The sequence below is a fragment of the Gigantopelta aegis genome, chromosome 6, assembly GCF_016097555.1.
Source record: "Gigantopelta aegis isolate Gae_Host chromosome 6, Gae_host_genome, whole genome shotgun sequence".
NCBI lineage: Eukaryota > Metazoa > Mollusca > Gastropoda > Neomphalida > Peltospiridae > Gigantopelta > Gigantopelta aegis.
In genome coordinates this window covers 91,852,388-91,876,392 of record NC_054704.1, presented here as the reverse complement: position 1 = coordinate 91,876,392, position 24,005 = coordinate 91,852,388, and the positions used below count along the sequence as shown (strand labels likewise).

At 35.3% G+C, this 24,005-nt stretch overlaps 1 protein-coding gene across 2 annotated transcripts in view; it reads right to left on the bottom strand.

Annotated features, from left to right (window-relative positions):
* Positions 1 to 5,152: 5,152 nt before the first annotated feature.
* LOC121376464 (5'-AMP-activated protein kinase catalytic subunit alpha-2-like) overlaps positions 5,153 to 24,005 on the bottom strand; it is a 28,687-nt gene continuing 9,834 nt past the window's right edge. Inside the window, exons 7-16 of one of the 2 annotated variants that reach the window (XM_041504337.1) lie at positions 21,124 to 21,172; positions 20,610 to 20,715; positions 19,716 to 19,821; positions 19,156 to 19,270; positions 16,891 to 16,952; positions 15,960 to 15,999; positions 15,300 to 15,386; positions 11,305 to 11,375; positions 9,048 to 9,113; positions 5,153 to 8,743 (exon numbers count right to left, since the gene is read on the bottom strand). In XM_041504337.1, coding sequence (XP_041360271.1) covers positions 8,519 to 8,743; positions 9,048 to 9,113; positions 11,305 to 11,375; positions 15,300 to 15,386; positions 15,960 to 15,999; positions 16,891 to 16,952; positions 19,156 to 19,270; positions 19,716 to 19,821; positions 20,610 to 20,715; positions 21,124 to 21,172 — 927 coding nt within the window. In that variant the 3' untranslated portion in view covers positions 5,153 to 8,518. Of the gene's footprint in view, positions 8,744 to 9,047; positions 9,114 to 11,304; positions 11,376 to 15,241; positions 15,387 to 15,959; positions 16,000 to 16,890; positions 16,953 to 19,155; positions 19,271 to 19,715; positions 19,822 to 20,609; positions 20,716 to 21,123; positions 21,173 to 24,005 lie in introns of those variants that run through there. The other variant, XR_005958451.1, reaches the window with a different exon arrangement.

Below are 24,005 nucleotides of genomic sequence, written 5' to 3'. Positions count from 1 at the left end.
TAGAATTGTATATTTTTAAAAATGCATTTCAGGGTATTATAAAAATCTGGTTGACCAGAACCACTTCAGGTGTACGAAAATAAATATTCTAAATAATTTTTAAAATGTTAAAAATGACGTTAAAAGTAAAACAAAAAAGTCAGATTGTTTAAAAACTAGGGTTTGTCACTTTAAAACAAACTTAATACAAATATGAGCAATCTACAGAACAATATTCGATAATACTTATAAAAATTGTAAATAAAAATAGAGAATAATAGTATACTGTACCTTTTCCTAGCTGTTGACACTGCTGATCTCCAGTCTCGGAATGACCAATCTTTTCTCAACACTAAATTAAGTAAAAACATAACTCAGCAATGGCCTTCCAGTTGGTCCGATCCACGGCAATCTTCAAAAGCTGTACGTTTGATGCAACCGACAAAAGAATAGTAAAATGTCCAGGGGTGTGTATGTAGTGGAAGTGGGGGTAACACTTGTTTCATAGTGCAGCCTTGGCACCAGGGGGGAGGTATATATTTAATTAACTTAAAAAGACAACCAAACAATCAAATTCACCGACTAGGTTATATACTTTGGAAGTTAAAGAAAAACCTGGACTCACTCACTCTCTCTTTCTCTCTCTCTCTCTCTCTCTCTCTCTCTCTCTCTCTCTCCCTCCCTCCCTCCCTCCCTCTCTCTCTCTCTCTCTCTCTCTCTCTCTCTCTCTCTCTCTCTCTCTCTCTCTCTCTCTCTCTCTCTCAATTCTCCGACACTCAAAACATATATTCGGACATCAAAATCTACTTCTTACGATAAGCAGAAGATAAGAAACAGGTTTCATTAATTTTGGCGGCCATCTTGAATTTCATTAAAAGTTGTTATGTTATACTAATCTAGTGTATAGAATTCAATTATCTGACCCTCAAGACATATATTCAGAGATCAAAATCAACTTCATTACTAAAGCAGTTCTAAGCTGAAAGCGTTATATTTGAGTAATTTTGGCGGCCACCTTGGATTTTGCCACCTGTCGGAGTTAGTCCACATTTTTGAGAGGGTCACCCCCTCTAATTTTATTAAGAAGGCATTGAAGTTGTGAAAAACACCTCCAAACCTTGGTCCCCGTGAATTGGTCACGGAATCCTATTATTTTGCCTCTACTATATATGTTTCTACTTCAACACACTATTCATCAGTTGGGACATCTTGGGCTTTCACAGGGCTCACCCATTTAGTATCTGGCTAATTAAATGTTGTTTAAATTAGCCACTATTTAATAATTTTTAAAGAAATATCCTACATACACGTATCTGAAAATTGAGTAAAATTAATTATTTTCCATTGTGACCCCTGATTAGGTATCTACTTCGTCTGTAATGGCATGTGTATTGCATCAACCATCACTACTTGTAGAGTTCTGTACATTGCAGGTTGTATTCCTTACAGGTTCATCTACCTGAACAATTACTGATACCACAGTTGCATCTGATCAGTTTATCACAGCCTCTGGTGCAGCTTGCACCTTCAACCACATTTACAAATATATTCTCCTTGATCCAACCATGGGTTTAGATCACTGGATGTAGCATGGAATCCTAATCTAGGATAATTTTGCTTGGAGATATGCTTTGGGTATGCTGTTATTAGATATTTGGCAGTGTTTCCAAACTTTGGTTTGGTGATGGTGTCTTGAAATTCTATCCTCTCAGAATAGCAGCATCAATTGTACAAATGACCCTTGAGCTTAGTACCATGGAGTACTGACCTCTTTGTATGATTCATCAGTAATTCCAAGCTCGCTAAGAGTTTCAGATATAGCCAGTGGAGCTTTCCCGAATACATTCAATAACATTTGTTTGCATATACCATCAATTTGTCCTGTTGTGTCACATCCATTTAATATATGCAACCCTGGTAGTTGATTTTCTTTCTGAACCCAGTTCATCATCAGTTAGTTGCATGTTGATCTGGTTGCGACTTAACCATAATTATTGGGATCAGTGTGCGTGATCTTCTCAGGATAAGAACTAAGTCTGTGTCTGGTGCAGAAATTCACTTCTAATCTGCCATGTATGTTGTCAGTGAACAGAAGCATTTCCTGCATGCTTTGATTTATTATTAGATGGTTACATTGGTGTAAGATTTATTTTTTAACACAATAATATTTATGAAAGATATTTCCACTAAGCAGGCTACAGATTTTCGAAGCTATCTGAGAGCTACGATATCGAAAACTATTGCAGGCCATGATGTGACAATGACACATGCGAAAACCTACTCCTATCAATGACATCAGTTAGATCTACAAATGATCATCTGATAATACATCTGGCATATAACGTTATTTACTGATGTAAAACGCTAGTTAGTCACAAACACAACAAAATATGTACTAAAATACCATCCTACCACAGGTGTCAGTACACAGGAAGAAGCAGACATGCTCATGTGTCCTCTTACTCGTGAAGTAATCAGGCCAGGCAATGCAGTGGATTTTTACATCAAAGACACAGACTGTTGGGCTTTTATCACCATTAGGTTACACAAATAATTATATGTAAATCACAACCATATCAACCTGCAAACACTGTATAATGAACTGTATCCAGATGTTCATGCTTTAACTGAATATGACACAACAGGACAACTGGTGTAGGTGGACATCAATAAAGAGAATTCAATGTATTCACGAAAGCTCCACATATAAGTAACACCAAAGTCAGGTTGGAATCAGTGATGAACCATACCATAAAAAGTTGAAGATTTTACTGCATGAAACCAAGCACAAGGGTCATTTCTACAACTGATGCAGCTACTCCAAGATGAAAGAAGCTCAAGAAACCATCACCAAACTAAAGTGTAGAAACACTGCCACCTACCTATGGGGTATGAAAACAGCATACCCAAAGAGCACATTTCTGAGCTCAAGATGCCATGCTACATCTGGACATTCTTGATCCATGAAAACCTGGTTGGGTCAAGGGGGTTGGTATATGTGTGACTGCTGTTAGAAGTGCAAACTACGTCAGAAGCTGTGGTAGAACTGATCAGATGCAATTGTGGTGTCAGCAAGTGTTCAGATAGATGTACTGCAATTTAATGTCAGCGACACAACCTTCAATGTACAGAGCGTTGCAAGCGTGAAACCAACGAGGACTGCTGCAATATGCATACTATTACAGATGAAGTAGATGCCTAATATGCCATTATGAATTATAATTTACAGTTGGCATGTTCCTTCATTTCATTAGTTTGTCATTAGCATTGCAATATTATAATTATTTGACCTAAAAATATACTAATGAACACAAAAGTTGTATTTGTATACTAGGCGAAAAAGTATTTGCCAAATGATTACATTGGTGGCCATTTTCAATTTCCATATGGCTGCCATTTTGAAGTTTAAGATGTTTGCCATAATTGGATGACTATAAATCTAAAGAAATAGATTCACTGACCACTGAAATATACATCTAGACAACAAAATTGTGCTTCTCCATTAACCATGAGTTGAGATATAAGACAAATGTATTAAAATGGTGGCCATATTGAATTTCAAGATTGTTTTCATGATTCAGTGAATACATAAATGAAAACCATCCAATGCATGGAATACAGAAATGTACATGGACAAAAAAAATTATGCTTCCACATTAATCGGGAGTTGAAATAAAAAATTTTTTATTAGAGTGGTAGCCATTTTGAATTTCAAAATGGCTGCCAAGATCAGACAACAATTTTCCTTTTTACAAAATAATCATCTGAACTCCTAGATGTAAACTGACACCAAAATTATTTTCTGTTTAATGGGAGTAAAGATAGAGAAAAAATATAATGGAATGACGTCCATTTTGAATTTCAAGATGGTTGCCATGTGAGATGAATAATACAGAAATTATTTTAATTCACCAACATGTTTAAATAGAACCCAAAAATATGTTTCTATGTTAAAGGGGAGTGGAGATGTATAAAGAAATTATATGAAAATACGGCCATTTTGAATTTCAAGATGGCTGCCATAACAGTGGTCAGAAAAAATGCAACCAATGGATTTCTAGTTCAGGTAGGTCATGGGAACATATGACCAAAATTTTATTAACTTGAGCAAAAAAAGAAGAAGCAAACTTCAAAAAATGAACACAACTCCCTAGACTAAAACACTGAAATGAACACTTCACTACTGAATTATTTTGAACCAGGGGCGGGACGTAGCCCAGTTGTAAAGTGTCTGCTCAATGCACAGTAGGTCTGGGATCGATACCCGTTGCTGGGCCCATCGGACTATTTCTCATTCCAGCCAGTGTACCACCCTGTCTGTGGGATGGTGCATATAAAAGATCCCTCGCTGCTAATCGAAAAAAGAGAGTAGCCCATGAAGTGGTGACAGCAGGTTTCCTCTTAATATGTGTGGTCCTTAACCATATGTCTGACGCCATATAACCGTAAATAAAATGTGTTGTATGCATCGTTAAATAAAATATTTCCTTCCTTCTTTTGAACCAGTAAACTGATTCCACGAGATGTTAAAATCTAATGACACAATAAGAAAGACATGAAATTAACATTCCACTACCTAATTCTTCTGAACCAGTAAACTGATTCCACGAGATGTTAAAATCTAATGACACAATAAGAAAGACATGAAATTAACATTCCACTACCTAATTCTTCTGAACCAGAAAACTGATTCCACGAGATGTTAAAATCTAATGACGCAATAAGAAAGACATGAAATTAACATTCCACTACCTAATTCTTCTGAACCAGAAAACTGATTCCACGAGATGTTAAAATCTAATGACACAATAAGAAAGACATGAAATTAACATTCCACTACCCAATTCTTCTGAACCAGTAAACTGATTCCACGAGATGTTAAAATCTAATGACACAATAAGAAAGACATGAAATTAACATTCCACTACCTAATTCTTCTGAACCAGAAAACTGATTCCACGAGATGTTAAAATCTAATGACACAATAAGACAGACATGAAATTAACATTCCACTACCTAATTCTTCTCAACCAGAAAACTGATTCCACGAGATGTTAAAATCTAATATGACACAATAAGAAAGACATGAAATTAACATTCCACTACCTAATTCTTCTCAACCAGAAAACTGATTCCAAGAAGTTGAGGATCTAAATGACAACAAACACCGACGTCATGTTTTTGTTATACTGATACATGTATAACATTTTATTTCTGCACATTATGTAGTACCCCTATTATGACAAAATCCATTTTTAATGTACAAGTTTTATTACTGTTACCATACAAAGAGCTATATATGTATGTACAATGCCATTTATTTTCAACCAGACTCGTCTCACAGCCACAAAACAACCATTCTAAGCACCCACATCTTTATCTGTACCGTATAAAAATACAAACATTTCACTTCATATTTTACTCTCATCCTAAACATACCTAAATATTAATCTGTGTCTAAGGTGTAAGTCAAAAGTCATAATAATTAAAAAAAAATATTAAAAAGTAGAAGAAAAAACCCCCACCTTCATACTTGGCATCTAAATGTACAGACATAACAAATTTTCTGCTTTCCAATGGTTTTGTTGTTTTGTGCTGCATCTAAATTGAGTAAATCGGGGGAAAATATCCAAAGATTTGGGGGTTGGGGGAGGGAAAATAGAAGTTTACTTTAAAAAGTACATGCACCAAAGCTTCAAAAACGTATACATGATGCACCAGGTAGAGAAAACAAGGCAGAGGAAACACCAGCCAGCTCTGCAATATCTGTACATCTGTCGTACTGCCTTATTTAAAAAGTGCACACACTAGTAACCCTGGATTACAACTGCACACCCAAAATGACTGAACAAGCTCTTTTCAGGGATGTAAATTTTCCATGGATTCAAAGATTATTATGGTCATTTATGATTAGTAATTGTCTGGGGTTATTTTAAGTTTGGGTTCAGTACTACTGTTTTACAGTGGTTTTCATTGTGCAAGCACTTTTATGATTAGTAATTGTCTGGGGTTATTTTAAGTTTGGGTTCAGTACTACTGTTTTACAGGTGGTTTTCATTGTGCAAGCACTTTTATGGCTTCTCAAATGCTACAAACTACATCTTTTACAAGCTTAGCTTATATTTGTTTTTCTTGCTGCACAAGACTGAATTTTTAAAACTTTTTTCTGTGAACATCCGTCTCTCTCTCCCCACACCACCACTAAACTGAGCTTAACCTGAATAAACTTGCATGCATGTATAAAGTGGGTGCAAATGTAACAGGTACCAGTACAAGATGATAAGAATGGCACATTAAAACCTTGTCAAAAGCACATTAAGCTGTCTTTTATATAAATTATATACAACACACTACATAAAATTATAAATAACATTTCTTACATAACATGGTTAGCACAAATAATTCAAATGAAGCACCTCTATCTTGGTTAATTTTAACTTTAATAATTTCATTGTACTACCGTATTTGACCAGGAATATGGCACACAGTGCCAATGCAACTCATTCTGAGCTTAGAATGGAGTGGATTTATTCCTGAACAGAAGGCCAGTTTTATTTTTAAAATTACACTAACATCAGAAGTAAACTAAACAAATTTAGTACCACATCTATATTTATAGTGTAGCATTTGTTATTATTTATTTTATTACTGATATCTATTTATCACCTGAAGGATAGTTAAAATAAACATCTTGGATATCAAACACTTTTTATTTTTTTTAACATTTATAACTTATGTAAGTTTTTAATCTTTCTGTATTACAAATGGAAGAAAATTTATTGCCATGTTTTCACATTGCAAATCACACCTCAATCTATGGGGTTATACAGGACAGCACATACCATATTCAAAGCCACAAAATTTCAAGAACATAATGATTTCCAATAACATCTTGATAGCGTATCAGTAAAATCACAGAACCAAAAATATGTTACTCATTAGCATGTATAACATAATCCACAATTACCATAAATACCAAAAAGAAAACCAATTTTACTGACAATTGGTTCAGAATTCGACTAGGCGGTGGAGAAGGTGGGGAAGAGTCTGATATGCAATTCAACAGCAAGGAGAACTCCAGAGAAAACTTATAGGTCTACAAATCCTGCCCTATGTATTCTGACTAAAAACACTTAACTTTTATCACAATTATACATTCTTGTGCTTGAATGAAATTTGAGAAAATATTTGATCCATCTAAACATGTAGTCTACTGCACATTTGAGACTGTTTGCTCAGCTGATAGGTCGTGTATGGTAGGCTTAAGAAAATACGGTGTATGTAACACATGGCCAATATAAATGTTGAAATTATGATAGGAAACAAATGCAGTACACTGAACTGTCCAAAATGTTAGTCCACTCCACAGATATGTTTAAACATGGACTCAAATGAACAAAATACAGGGCAATAAATAAAGCAACACCCTACAACTTGACATGTGTATGGAAAACATTGTAACCATACCAACACAGCTATCAATGTAATACAAGGCACCTGCATTATTAGCGTTTGAATAATTCAACAAAGGGGACACACTCGACCAATTCACTAACATTCCTGTGAGCAATGTAGTAAAAATAATATTAGTTCTAAATATTACAACTATCCACACTCAGATTTTGAGAGTGTTAGGTACCACAAAATAAATAAGGTCATCCGAAGAACATTCTGGCTTGCTGTGTAGCTCACCCGTGACAGTTTAAGTGAAGTGGAAAAAAAGAGGATAACCAAAATTTGGATGATAAACGGTGCCCAAAAGAATTGCCCAGACTGGACTTCTCGAGGATTGCAGAGACTACAGCTAAAAGTCGACTAATTCTTGTATTTGTGGCTCTGTACATTCCCACTGATCCATGGAGTTCAGCTGCAATCAGACAGACACTGTAGAGATAATCTTCCATTACTTCAGATGGGACTTGAACACAATACATTAGACTCAAAACCCATCACAGCTGAGTTTGAGTCGGTCTAGATCTGGGTCGGAGTCTGGAGCTGATGAGTTTGGTTACTGTTACCATCCATGTCTGTGCTGGTGTGAACTACAGATCTGGCACCAGACATAGAAAATGTGCTATATTTTGTGACCACCTTTCTCACAAGACCCAACTTCGGTGTGTTTTGAGCCTTAGCCTTAAAGCCGATGAAATTTTCCTTTGAAAAACAAACTGCAACAGTGATGGGGTTTTTAAAGTTAATGTCAAATTAATTTTTGTCCGAATTTTTGCAAATTTCAGGTTTCACTGCTGGCATCTCTAAATTAATATCTTCAGTTTAATCATAATTTGTGTGTCACATAATTTCTCTCATTATTCATCCATACAAATATTTTCTTTCTCTTTCATGATTATTATGTATTAATAACATATGAAATATATACAATTATATATATATTTTTTTTTTATCAAAAGCTCTTATTGACATGTTTAATAAGGAACACACAAAAGAGCCAGTATTATAAACAAATCACATTCTCAGGCAACCAATCAGCTGACAGACAACTTCTCTCAACCAATGAGTTTGCACCTAATTCCACCAATCAGCGAGCCAGAGCAGTAATGAGATTGGCACACATTTCAAAGAATTCTAAAGTCTGGTGGCACTGTCCTTCTTCCTCCGTGTCGATGTCCATTTTCTCCTCTGAAGACGTAGAATTCCTCAGTGACGTGGTTGCGGGAAAATCATCTGTTGGCATCGACATGCTTTTAAAATCTAGAAGGAAACTCTTTTGATCCACCTGATACAGCTGCAGACTCATTTTGACCTGTGTTACAACAACAGAGAGTAAAATTACTTACATGGAATCAAATATTTATAGATAATGCTCACAAAATATGTATTCTGACTTACAGTAAATAAAACAGGAAATCACAATGTCAAAATCAAATTTTTTCAATTATTTTTATAAATTAATACTATTAAAAAACCTGAGAGTTTTCCTGGATATAAAACCTTCAACACTGATATCAAATTCTTAAAGAATTTCTAATGAGATTGTGATAAAACAAATAAACATTCAAAGAACAAGTCATTGTCTAAAACAAAACAAATATTTCTCCTTTACTTACATATTTTTGTGTTACCGGATTTCTTTTTCGTACCCGTACATGATAACTGTTCACAACCTTCCATTCCTGAAATAAATAAATAAATAAATAAACAAAACAGGTTTTAACACCATTTCAGATAAAAAAAAATTATCAGTTAAAACAATGGCATATTCCAACCCCACTACTCAACAAACTGATACATTTTTAATGTTAAAACCGTAGCTCTATTATATAGACTTTACTTCTTAATTGACAGGAAAAGTAATACATCCAATTATTCTAGACAAAAATTAACAAACTGATTTCGTAATGCTGCATTATCAATAGATCTTTAAGTAAGATTCCAATTTTAGGAGATTACCTTGAATTTAAAGTAACAATCCATTTACTGTAAAGATAACACCATACACCACCTCAGTTTTGTTCAATACCAGGGATTTTTCAAGAGGGTAAAATGGATAAAAATGCGTACCCCAAAAATTAGTTTAAATATTACTGTATGACTTTAAACATCATTCATTACAAAGACACATAGAGTGTTACATCAGAGTATTTATTGTACTTTATATATATATATATATATACGTTATGACGTTACAATTATTTTTTAAATCACCATAATTTAGCATGAGTGCCACCAGACTTTGTGGCCCATTGAAGGCGTAACCTAGAATAAATCTCTGGCGGAAACACTGAGTACCCATAGTGGTAATCATGTTTTACACTGACCAGTCAAGAGCATCGCTTGTCAGCCTCAAATGTATGGACAAATTCATAAACTGGCAGAAATGTGCCTTTGTGGTGAATCTCTATAAATTGCATGAAATAAAGATAAACAAGCATTCTGAGAGTACTGATAAAACAATGCATATCTTCTACCGGGCCCAACAAATTTTCATATCTCCTAAATTCATGGACTATAACTCGTCAAAAATCAAGGGTGGGAATTGGTGAACTGTGAAAAAGAGGAAATCTAGAGGGGTCCCGGAAATTCTTGAAATCTTAGGTTAAAATCTGTGCCATCTGACACATTTTGGAGGAAAGGACGACTAAAATGCAAGGAAATGCAATATTTCATGAGGTAAACAGCTGATCTGAGGAGAATTCCCACCGCTGAAAATGGGTAAAACTCCATGAATTTTTGTTTCTGTTTAATGACACCACTAGAGCAACTTGATTTATTAATCATTGGTTATTGGAAACCCGCTACATTTTTCCATTACCGTATTTTCCCGTGTATTATGCGCACTTTTTTTCCAGAAAATACAGGTTAAAAATGGGGGTGCGCACTATACATAGCAATAGTAAAAATATCTTTTAAAAATGTCCAGCGATCACCCATGAAAAATCGCCGATTGGTAGTTTACGGTACTTTACAGGTTATTGATACAGTGTTCATTACAACGAAATGCCAAAACCCTCTTAAAAATCGCTTTTCACTTGTGATGGTTGTATAAATGCAAAATTAATCTACAAAAGTATCCATGCCTCGCCAAAAAGTGCACAAAAATGACGAAACTGGACCGTAAATATTTTTAATTTCCATGAGATTTAATTCGGCCATTTCCGGCAAACCGGAAATATACCACACTATTATAAATTTAGAAATCTCGCGCATTCATGTTAGCCACGAGAACGAAATGTAATATGCTATATTTTTGTTTTCATATTTTTATTAGTCATTTACAGTGTATGGGGTATATAACTTTGTTTTGATTTATGCACGTGTGAGTCTGTGACATGTAAGTACACAAGTACTAGCCTTTGTTTAATGTGACATGTAGGTCTATGTACTCAAATACCTAACTTGAGTTTTGTTTCTTGGTTTCTTGAATATACCGCTTCTTTCGCTTTTCTGAAGTTTTCGTTAATTTTGGTGACGGGGAAAGCGGTACATCTTGCATTCACTGTCAATTTTGTGGTTTAAAAAAATGGTGCGCATTATATTGTGGTTCATGTTTTTTTTCTTGGAATAAACGTTCAAAGTGGGGGGTGCGCATAATACATGGGAAAATACAGTAGTAGCAAGGGATCTTTTATGCACCATCCCACAGACAGGATAGCACATACCACAGCCTTTGATATACCAGTCATGAAACCCCATGAAGTTAAACTTTATGTGTAACTGTCCTTGATACAGCTACATGCACAATTTTAACTTAGAATCATGAGACATTGTGAAAAAAGGTCTGAGAAACTGTATGTGGGACAGATGGATGGACAGACGGAGACAAATGCTCAAGTCCTCTCCTGATGAACAACAATGTATACTTACATATTCCAGATACTTCATGGCTCGGTACACTTCATGCATTATGTCCTGAGGTTTGCTCTGAGACCGGATACCTACAAATATTAAATCCATTCACATACAGCATCAGTCTTAATTCACAAATAATAAACATCAAATGAAAAATATTAACAGCATCATGATATGGCCTTTGCAACAGTTTACAAATAAAAGAAACTTTTTTTAAAAGGAAGGAAATGTTTTATTTAACAATGCACTCAACACATTTTATTTACGGTTATATGGTGTCAGACATATGGTTAAGGACCACACAGATATTGAGAGAGGAAACCTGCTGTCGCCACTTCATGGACTACTCTTTTCGATTAGCAGCAAGGGATCTTTTATATGCACCATCCCACAGACAGGATAGTACATACCAAGGCCTTTGTTACACCAGTTGTGGAGCACTGGCTGGAATGAGAAATAGCCCACCGAGGGGAATTGATCGTTGATCGTAGATCGATCGCGCATCAAGCAAGCTACGTGCCCCTTTTTAAAAAGTAACCCCCAAAACAAAACACACCACTCTGTTACCTCAGTGAACACGACAAGATGGACATAAACACACACCTAAATGTAGGGGTGCAACGATACGGTCAAAACCGTATTGCGATATATTGCGATATAAGAAACTGTATTGCAATATAATTGATATTATTTATGGGTTGGGTTTTTTTTAATGAAAATAGAAGGCATAACTTTTGAATGATCTTTATTAGTTTCAGCTGTCAGGCTAAATGTTTTAGGCCATATTTTTATTTTTTAACACAATACTAGTCTACTAGAACACTGGCGTGGCGGTGTCAAACTATTGATGATGATGATGATGATAACTAATTTAACGTGTCCATATACCACTAGGGTTTCGAACACGCCCATCCCGAGTCCGACCTCCGATAAGATCGGTGGCCTGACTCGGGATGGGGGGGGGGGGGGGGGAATGAAAATGGGCAGAATTTTGAAAATAGCAAATTAGTAAAAAAGTTAATAGAATAAAAAAAGAAAAAAAAAGAAGGTTACAATTCAAAAATAAAAAAGAATTGACTGCTCGGCCGAATATTTATATAATTTGGAGCATTTTAGAAGGAAAGTCCAAAATTAAATAAGAGAAAGAAGAGAGGATTGGACTATTTAATAATATTTAAAATAAAAGAAGTAATTTCGACATAAAATTTTGAACGCAGATCTAAAAGTTTAAAGTCCGATCGATATGTCCACGTGAGTGGCCTCGTTAAGGCCGTTTGAGTGCACAGCTTAAAGGGACGAGATAGGTTGCATCCCGTCAAGAAAACCCCTAGATTGACAGTCGATAGACATTGAAGGTGTACTGCTGTGCTGATATACAGATCTTGAGAAGCCGGATCTGTCTGAACGAGAGAGAGTATCAGACTAGGGTATAGTCCAGTCGTCATGGGTTGGTATAGTGGTGCGGACGGGCCCGACTCCGGAGGATACGAGATGGTATCACTATAAAGCAAGGTAAAGTCTAGAAAAAGTTTAGTAGGGGCCGACCCCGCTTCCTATTTCTTCTTAGAGTGGGGCGGTCAATCTTCCAGTACTGCTAGTACAGGCTCGGACATGTAGAGACTAAACGCGAACAACCGTGACGTTCTGCAGAATGGCCGTCATACGAGTCACGAAAAAAACCTGTCGACAGTCAGACGGAGAAATGACGTGGAAGCAAGGAATCTCGCTAAAAAAGAATCCAACCTGGTGGTGCAGGCTGTCGAAATGAGAAGCGTTCCAGCGTTCAATCAGTTCCAATGGCCGCATACATTCCAGTAGAAAACTTCATTTGGCTGACAAAAACAACGAAATGAGGGACCCCCCAAGTCGAGCACATGAAAGCACGTGCAGTGTGCACAAGCGAAACAAACACGTCTTACCGCGTGGAGCTCCAGACTGTGAATGGTCAAACTATTCATAAATTGTCACATTCAGAAATCCTTACTATCGGGCTTTTCCGTTGCTGCTCGCTTAACACGGAAATGTACGTATTGAGTCACAATGTTTCGCCAGATCGACCGAACCAGAGCCGAGGTATTTTGAACGATTGGCTGAAGTATTCCGAGTTCAGTGAAGATGATAGCCGTAGCCGTAGCCGTATTCCAACATAAATGAACAACGAATGATAATGTGTAAGTAACAAAACATTTATTTGTAATTATCATTAACTGGTTATTTTCACTGGACTTTTGACACGTTTTGTTTAGAAGTTAGAACCAAGTATAACCAACCTATCACTTCGTATGCAAACAAGTAAGCCGACTACGCTTGACGTGATTGTTACATTTCCTGTCATCACCAATTAATAAAATGATGTGGTTTTTGTTTGTTTGTTTGCCTATTTCAAATCAAATAAGTTACAAGGAAATAAAATCGCGGGAACGCAAAACTGTACCGCGGTTCGTATCGAGCTGATCAATTATCGTGGTATACCGGTATACCGGTTTATCGTTGCAGCACTACCTAAATGCCATTTGGCTTTCTTCGGAGTCAACATGACAAGATGGACATAAACACACACCTAAATGCCATTTGGCTTTCTTCTCAGTGAACATGACAAGATGGACATAAACACACACCTAAATGCCATTTGGCTTTCTTCTCAGTGAACATGACAAGATGGACATAAACACACACCTAAATGCCATTTAGCTTTCTTCTCAGTGAACATGACAAGATGGACATAAACACACACCTAAATGCCATTTGGCTTTCTTCGGAGTTAACATGACAAGATGGACATAAACACACACCTAAATGCCATTTGGCTTTCTTCTCAGTGAACATGACAAGATAGACATAAACACACACCTAAATGCCATTTGGCTTTCTTCTCAGTGAACATGACAAGATGGACATAAACACACACCTAAATGCCATTTGGCTTTCTTCTCAGTGAACATGACAAGATGGACATAAACACACACCTAAATGCCATTTAGCTTTCTTCTCAGTGAACATGACAAGATGGACATAAACACACACCTAAATGCCATTTAGCTTTCTTCTCAGTGAACATGACAAGATGGACATAAACACACACCTAAATGCCATTTAGCTTTCTTCTCAGTGAACATGACAAGATGGACATAAACACACACCTAAATGCCATTTAGCTTTCTTCGGAGTCAACATGACAAGATGGACATAAACACACACCTAAATGCCATTTAGCTTTCTTCTCAGTGAACACGACAAGATGGACATAAACACACACCTAAATGCCATTTAGCTTTCTTCTCAGTGAACTTAACAAGATGGACATAAACACACACCTAAATGCCATTTAGCTTTCTTCTCAGTGAACATGACAAGATGGACATAAACACACACCTAAATGCCATTTAGCTTTCTTCTCAGTGAACATGACAAGATGGACATAAACACACACCTAAATGCCATTTGGCTTTCTTCTCAGTGAACATGACAAGATGGACATAAACACACACCTAAATGCCATTTGGCTTTCTTCTCAGTGAACATGACAAGATGGACATAAACACACACCTAAATGCCATTTAGCTTTCTTCTCAGTGAACATGACAAGATGGACATAAACACACACCTAAATGCCATTTCGCTTTCTTCTCAGTGAACATGACAAGATGGACATAAACACACACCTAAATGCCATTTAGCTTTCTTCTCAGTGAACATGACAAGATGGACATAAACACACACCTAAATGCCATTTAGCTTTCTTCGGAGTCAACATGACAAGATGGACATAAACACACACCTAAATGCCATTTAGCTTTCTTCTCAGTGAACACGACAAGATGGACATAAACACACACCTAAATGCCATTTAGCTTTCTTCTCAGTGAACTTAACAAGATGGACATAAACACACACCTAAATGCCATTTAGCTTTCTTCTCAGTGAACACGACAAGATGGACATAAACACACACCTAAATGCCATTTAGCTTTCTTCTGAGTGAACTTGACAAGATGGACATAAACACACACCTAAATGCCATTTAGCTTTCTTCTGAGCAGCTGATGTTTGTTTGCCAGGAGAAACAGCATCCAAAGTATGACTAACATCTTTCATTTCTGAAAGGGGAAAAAGGTCAAACTGAATGAAAACAATTAGTGTCAAATTTCTACCAGAGTGTTCATTTAATAAAAACATAAAACAAAACAATATTTTATTTTTAATTCTATGTTTGGTTCTTGAACAATAATGCTCAATAATAAAAATATAAAATAATACAATATAAAGTGATGTCATCACCTGTAATGTTCTCTGATCATGTCATTTTTAAATACGAGAAATGAACAAACTCATGTTGCTAAGGCTGAACCAATGAGATGCCTTTACTGTACTGATTATAACAGAAATTTAATTATTTAAAGATGAAAGTGTTCTTTTAAAATGGAAGTGCTCTCTACATAGAACCATGTAAGGTATTAACATATTGATACCATATAAATTCACATGCTAAAGGGAGATGAAAATTACTCCCCTTGAGCTAGTCTTAGAGGCATGATGGAGGAGCGAGTGATAACTCCCTTTAAACGATGAGGTCTGGATATCAAACCTCAACAATTGTACTTATTACAAAAGTATCAAAACAAAGTTGTGTAAACATGAACTAACACCATATTTTAAAAAGAAAATCATACCTGGCATTTTTTCAGGGTGTGATCTCAATGGACTTGAAGTCTGGAAAACAAATAAGAGAAAAAATTTAGGAATGTTTGAAAAAACCAAAACATTCTATCAAAGCTGTATGTACTCTTTCAATAAATATATTTTAATTTAAGAACAGACAATACATATTTTGAATATGTTCAACTGGAAATAGTAATGTTAAATATATACAGTAAAAAAACACCCACTATAGTAAAATACCATTATTACCCATATGGTTAAAAATATCTTAGTACATATCAAAGTGTTACATCCCACTAGAATGCTAAGTGCAACTGACACACTACGACCTTACTGGAATGCTAATCAAACGAGTTGAGTTATATAAATTAAGATTGATTATGGGTAATTAATAGGATATTAAAATCGCTTACATTTCATATCATGTTCATGTTCCTCATGAAATAATTTTCAATGTCACTCACTAAAGCTTGTGACATTGAAAATTATTTCACTCGGGACATAAATGGAATTTAATATCCTATAGTTATGACATGCAAAAAAGAAGAAGAAAAAAAGAGAGCAAAAAGTGTAATCATTTCCCAGTTGATTTCCTGTGTTATTAGAATGAATGAATGAATGAATGAATGTTTAACGACACCCCAGCACGAAAAATACATCGGCTATTGGGTGTCAAACTATGGTAATGCAAAAAAAATAAAGTGATGATCAACATCAATATAAAAATTCAAGGTTTAAACAAAAACAGTGTAAAGAACTGTGCCAAAAATACAAATACAAATATCACCGAATTTTACTGACACCGAATTTTACTCTAAACTTCAATTTGTGCTGTATTGGCCATTCTCAAAGAGAATGTTACACCCCTGCACCACGGTGAGGTTACAGCACGCACAGGGGCTGTGTTATTAGAGACAAGTAAAACCAAATATGTCTACTCACCAACATAAAAGATTCTGGAGGAGGACTGGATGCCAAGTAGAAGTCACGGAACTCGGCCTTAGCTACAAAGATAAACACAAACAGTTAGAGCCAATCACGTCACATGGCAAATGAATAGAGCTAATAAAAATAAACAAGACACAGTGCAAATTTCTGAAACTGGCTGAAAAAAAATGTTTCTCTGAGTAATATACAGATTTCTTATCAAGTTGCCAATCAAAACTGTGGCATGCTTATATGGAAAAATGTGTTTAAGAAAAGCATTGTTTCTGTCTTTTCCAGCTTAAAAGGTTTCTAGTAGATGGTATTTTTTTTCACATCGAACACTTGACTGAATTATAACCAATTATTAGTCCCCTACCGGTCCAACCAGAGTGGATTACTTGTTTCTGAGAATCTCTGGTTGTCTAGGATCAGTTTATAACACTTACAATCATCTGAAAATCTCTGGTTGTCTAAGATCAGGATATAACACAATCATCTGAGAATCTCTAGTTGTCTAAGATCAGGATATAACACTTACAATCATCTGAGAATCTCTAGTTGTCTAAGATCAGGACATAACACTTACAATCATCTGAGAATCTCTAGTTGTCTAAGATCAGGATATAACACTTACAATCATCTGAGAATCTCTGGTTGTCTAAGATCAGGATATAACACAATCATCTGAGAATCTCTAGTTGTCTAAGATCAGGATATAACACTTACAATCATCTGAGAATCTCTAGTTGTCTAAGATCAGGACATAACACTTACAATCATCTGAGAATCTCTAGTTGTCTAAGATCAGGATATAACACTTACAATCATCTGAGAATCTCTGGTTGTCTAAGATCAGGATATAACACAATCATCTGAGAATCTCTAGTTGTCTAAGATCAGGATATAACACTTACAATCATCTGAGAATCTCTGGTTGTCTAAGATCAGGATATAACTTACTTACAATCATCTGAGAATCTCTGGTTGTCTAAGATCAGGATATAACACTTACAATCATCTGAGAATCTCTGGTTGTCTATGATCAGGTTGTAACATTTACAATCATCTGAGAATCTCTGGATGTCTATGATCAGGATATAACACTTACAATCATCTGAGAATCTCTGGTTGTCTATGATCAGGATATAACACTTACAATCATCTGAGAATCTCTGGTTGTCTAAGATCAGGATATAACACTTACAATCATCTGAGAATCTCTGGTTGTCTAAGATCAGGATATAACACTTACAATCATCTGAGAATCTCTAGTTGTCTAAGATCAGGATATAACACTTACAATCATCTGAGAATCTCTGGTTGTCTAAGATCAGGATATAACACTTACAATCATCTGAGAATCTCTAGTTGTCTAAGATCAGGATATAACACTTACAATCATCTGAGAATCTCTAGTTGTCTAAGATCAGGATATAACACAATCATCTGAGAATCTCTAGTTGTCTAAGATCAGGATATAACACAATCATCTGAGAATCTCTGGTTGTCTATCATCAGGATATAACACAATCATCTGAGAATCTCTAGTTGTCTAAGATCAGGATATAACACAATCATCTGAGAATCTCTGGTTGTCTATGATCAGGTTGTAACACTTACAATCATCTGAGAATCTCTGGTTGTCTATGATCAGGTTGTAACACTTACAATCATTTGAGAATCTCTGGTTGTCTAAGATCAGGATATAACACTTACAATCATCTGAGAATCTCTGGTTGTCTATGATCAGGATATAACACTTACAATCGTCTGAGAATCTCTGGTTGTCTAAGATCAGGATATAACACTTACAATCATCTGAGAATCTCTGGTTGTCTAAGATCAGGATATAACACTTACAATCATCTGAGAATCTCTGGTTGTCTAAGATCAGGATATAACACTTACAATCATCTGAGAATCTCTAGTTGTCTAAGATCAGGATATAACACTTACAATCATCTGAGAATCTCTAGTTGTCTAAGATCAGGATATAACACTTACAATCATCTGAGAATCTCTAGTTGTCTAAGATCAGGATATAACACTTACAATCATCTGAGAATCTCTGGTTGTCTAAGATCAGGATATAACACTTACAATCATCTGAGAATCTCTAGTTGTCTAAGATCAGGATATAACACAATCATCTGAGAATCTCTGGTTGTCTATCATCAGGATATAACACAATCATCTGAGAATCTCTAGTTGTCTAAGATCAGGATATAACACAATCATCTGAGAATCTCTGGTTGTCTATGATCAGGTTGTAACACTTACAATCATCTGAGAATCTCTGGTTGTCTATGATCAGGTTGTAGGCAATGGCCAGTTGATCCATCGGATCACCACTCAGAATTGCACGATGCACATCTTCTTCTTCGACATTAAATTTCTGTGGGGAAAAAATCGACAATGATAAAAAGAAAATGAGCATCCAAATATTTTAATACTGACAAAGAATGAATAAAATACTGTGAAAGTCAGTGTGATCTTAAAAAATAAGCTTTTAATTTTCTTTCCTTGACATGCTGTTTTAAAACAAATGTCTTTGAATCTCATTTGCAATCTAGGTCCAATTCAAATGCAGTTTCAGTACTTAGTAGTAAAAGAAAGAATTGGTTAACACCACCCATGTATGTTTTACATTACTGTAATTAGGTAATTAACCAAGTATATTTATAGCTTTTACTTACAAAATAATTCAATAAACACTAAAATAATGCTGCATATCTTAATATATAAAAACAGAAAATACGTTATTTTGTGAAAAAAAGAAGAGAAAAAGTCTCTTCTACAAATTAAGAGTTTCGGCAAAAAAGACACCATAAAATAATTACCTCACAGACTTCATTAATGACATTGAGATCAACAATGGAAGCATCTTGGTCACTTGTTGATGGAAACAAATAGTCTTGCAAATCAATTTTGAACCATTCATGCTCCCTAGTAAAAAAAAAGAAGAAACAAACATTTAGCATCAGATTGTGTATATGACAATGTGAAAGGAATAGGAATATAATCATTCTCTCTCAATCTTTCTTCTTTCTCTCTCTCTAACCTCTTCTTTAACTCTCACCTCCATGCTTGCCCCCACCTCAATCAGTAACAAAATGTCTTTTATTTTGCAAATTACTTACTTGATATCCTTGATTGTTGCTCTTTTGAGTGGATCAACCTGCAGCATGTGACACAACAGGTTCACAGTTACTTACTTGATTTCATTGACTGTTGCCTTTTTCAGTGGATCAAACCTGTGACACAACAGGTTCACACAGTTACTTATTTGATACCCTTGATTGTTGCCCTTTTCAGTGAATCAACCTGCAGCATGTGACACAACAATTTCACACAGTTACTTACTTGATTTCATTGATTGTTGCCTTTTTCAGTGGATCAACCTGTGACACAACAGGTTCACACAGTTACTTACTTGATACCCTTGATTGTTGCCCTTTTCAGTGGGTCAACCTGTGACACAACAGGTTCATACAGTTACTTACTTGATACCCTTGATTGTTGCCCTTTTCAGTGGATCAACCTGCAGCATGTGACACAACAGGTTCACACAGTTACTTACTTGATACCCTTGATTGTTGCCCTTTTCAGTGGATCAACCTGCAGCATGTGACACAACAGGTTCACACAGTTACTTACTTGATACTCTTGATTGTTGCCCTTTTCAGTGGATCAACCTGCAGCATGTGACACAACAGGTTCACACAGTTACTTACTTGATATCCTTGATTGTTGCCCTTTTCAGTGGATCAACCTGCAACATGTGACACAACAGGTTCACCACAGATTTGTTCAGGTAGTCTGGGATGGCAAAGATTCCAGCTGAGAAAAAAAAGGGATTAATATGCACCATGAGATTGTATGAATGAATGAATTAATTAATATTGAAGAAAGAAATATTTAACACCATCTAACATGGATGACTCAATAACACATTATACCAGATTAATTTGTACATGCATGTAATTTGCCTTTCTACATTAAAACATGCTACATTTTACAAATGTAAATACATAATTATGAAACAAGTTGAATAACATATATTAGCAGACATATCATTCCATATTTGTGCATTTTTAATTATACATTTACAGCATATTTCTGCTAAAACAACTAACTTATATACATACAAAACTTTAGCACCATAACTAACTCATGTACAACACTTTAGCATCATTTAAAAGAATATAATTAAATTACTAATTTGGGTTGAAACAGAGCAGTACTTACATTTTATTTTTCGAAATAATGTTGGCACATGTTCATCATCAAATGGAAGCTGGAAAAAAAAAAAAAAGTTCCCAAATTATAATGTATTGATAATACAGAGATATTTCTGGTTAAAATATGTTTCAAAGAACATGTTAATGTTGTTTGTTCATCCATCCACTTCAGTCATACTTGTCTTTTCAATGGCATTCCTCAAAACATCAGTATCACTCACTAGCACAGTAGTGTCATTTTCGTGAAGTTAGTAATTACATGATGCACTGCTGAGGTGTCAAACTTCCATCCATAAGATTTTTTCATTTTAGAAGATGTTAGCAATCTTCAAAATTATATTTGTTATTCTTACAAACAGCAACTTTAACAGCACAAATAACAATCAATTTGAGTATAGATGAAAAAAAAAGGCAAAGGATTTTCAAAATTAAAACAGACAAAGTTAGATTATTTTAAAATACAGAAAAAGTGAATTTGAGAATTCCCACCGTTAAAATCGTAAGAATATAAATATTATAGACCCAGGGATTTATCCAGGATTTTTCACTGCAGGATCCCATGTCCAATGGCACTGGGAAAATTAGCACGCTTTAATCATAACTGGGATTTTTTTTATGGCCATTGAACGATGCATTGCACCATTATTAAATTAATTTAACAGAACTGGACCCATATTCACAAAAAAGTGTAAATTTACGTCTACGACTAGCACTTACGTCTGCCGTAGATTTACGTTTACGTGCAAGAAGCACCTTATTCTCAAAGATGGTCGTAAATGTAAACGTAACTTAGTTGGACGTAAATCTACGATTTAACACTCTCACTGGAGTAATTAATAAAAACACATTAGAAACGATGGCTACCGGGTAAATAACAAATGCGCAAAACGCAATTTTGTTTGTCGTCTGCTAACAATAACATTGCGAACAGTGAACCATGGCATTTTGGTATTGGTGGGGATCAGCGTTTTGGTACGAACTTGAGGACATTTCTTAAAAAGGAAAAGATAACTCAGGAGAAATTGGCCAAGTCGAAAACATCCGTTCGATCACGAACAAAAATGTTCAATCCCTGGGCGTTCGCCATCGCAAACTGCTTCATTTATTGGAAATACTGCTAGTTTCCGTAAATAATAGTAAATAACGGCGATCGTGCTTGATTTATTATATGTACACAACTTACGAGCAGCGTTAGTTGCAACCTGAGGCACTCTTATATTTACGTCCAACTTTACACGTAACTTATGTTTTCGTTGTTTCGTGAATAGCTCTTCAGTCGTAGATTTACATTTACGTGTAAAACTAGACTTACGATATTTTGTGAATATGGGTCCTGATATGTACAATTACACAAATGTTTACACATCAAATTGGGAATTTTCAGTGCAACATGCTTTTAGGATGAGGCCCCATGCTCGGAACCATAGAATGCCTGGATAAAGCCTTGAGAACATAATTATATATGTACTAAAGTAACATAATTAACAAATTTCATAAGGAACCATCCATAAAATAAACTGAAAATGAGGAAAATAATTTGTATATTAATAGTCCATGCCCAAAAGTATGTTTAATATAATTAGGAGATGCCAATTGTGTACATTTTACACCACACAGTGCTGGGAATTGGTGAACTGTAAAAAAGAGGAAATCTAGAGGGGTCCCGTAAATTCTTGAAATCCTAGGTTAAAATCTGTGCAATCTGACACATTTTGGACGATTAAAATGCGAGGAAACGCAATATTCCATGAGAGGAAAACAGCTGATCTGAGGAGAATTCCCACCCTGACCAGTCTTCCCCAGGACAGGCAAGTGCTCACTCCTGCTCCCCTCCACACTCCCCTGGAAAATTTTACGAGAGCAGCAGACTGATCACCTTACAATTAAATTTTAAATAACTTTTCTTTGAAACTTTAACATTTTAAATAATGTTTCTTTGAAAGCTTGCTCATGAAGAAGACGTCATCATGAATGTTAAAATATATGTGAATTAACTGATTCAAAGTTTATTGACATTCAATAGCCGATGATTAACAACTCAATGTTCTTTAGTAGTGTTGTTAAACAAAACAAACTTTTTGGGGGGATTCAAAGTTTATTGATAAATGTTTTAATATCTGAACCCTACTTCCTCCTCTCTGGGCCCATGCACTTTATGGATGCTCCCTAATATAAAGTATTAAAGGTGCAGACCCTAGTTTTAACCCATAAAAAATGGACACTCAGTTTAGTTAACTTACAAACCTGTAACTCATTTGGATAAAGTTACAATAGAGTGAAAGAAGAGTATGTGGCATTAAAACAGGAAATATCCTTAAAAATAGACTAGAACTTGAATCAATAAACCAGTACTTCTCGGACGCACGTGCGTTTTTTAAAAATGTGAAAAATGCTTTGTTTAGTATTATAAACACCAGGATGACCAAAAACACTTTGTTTCTAAGGAAATGGATAATCTAAAGAATACAATATAAGTAATGTTTGATTTCAGTGATCATAAACGGCTCTAATAGTGAAAAATATGTTGTAGTTTTTAAAAACTAGGGTCTGTCCCTTAATTAGAAAACTAAAATATAATGCTGATAGAAAAAGTATAACCCATGTTCATGTAACTGTGCTTCTTTTTCTTCATCAAAATCATCTTGACAAATACATGACACTAGGTTAGTATATCTGTCCCAAGCAATAATTTGTATAAACAAATTTAGATTTATTGTTTTAATGATTACCCTCCCCACCCCTCCCAGGTTTAAGAAAATTCAACACAATATTAACCCCATGCAAAATAAAATAAAATTAATTATATTAAATTTTATTTAGAAATGCATTTTCTATACCTTGTTCACCATGATAGTACCATGGATTATAAAATTTGTTTGTGTTTAATAC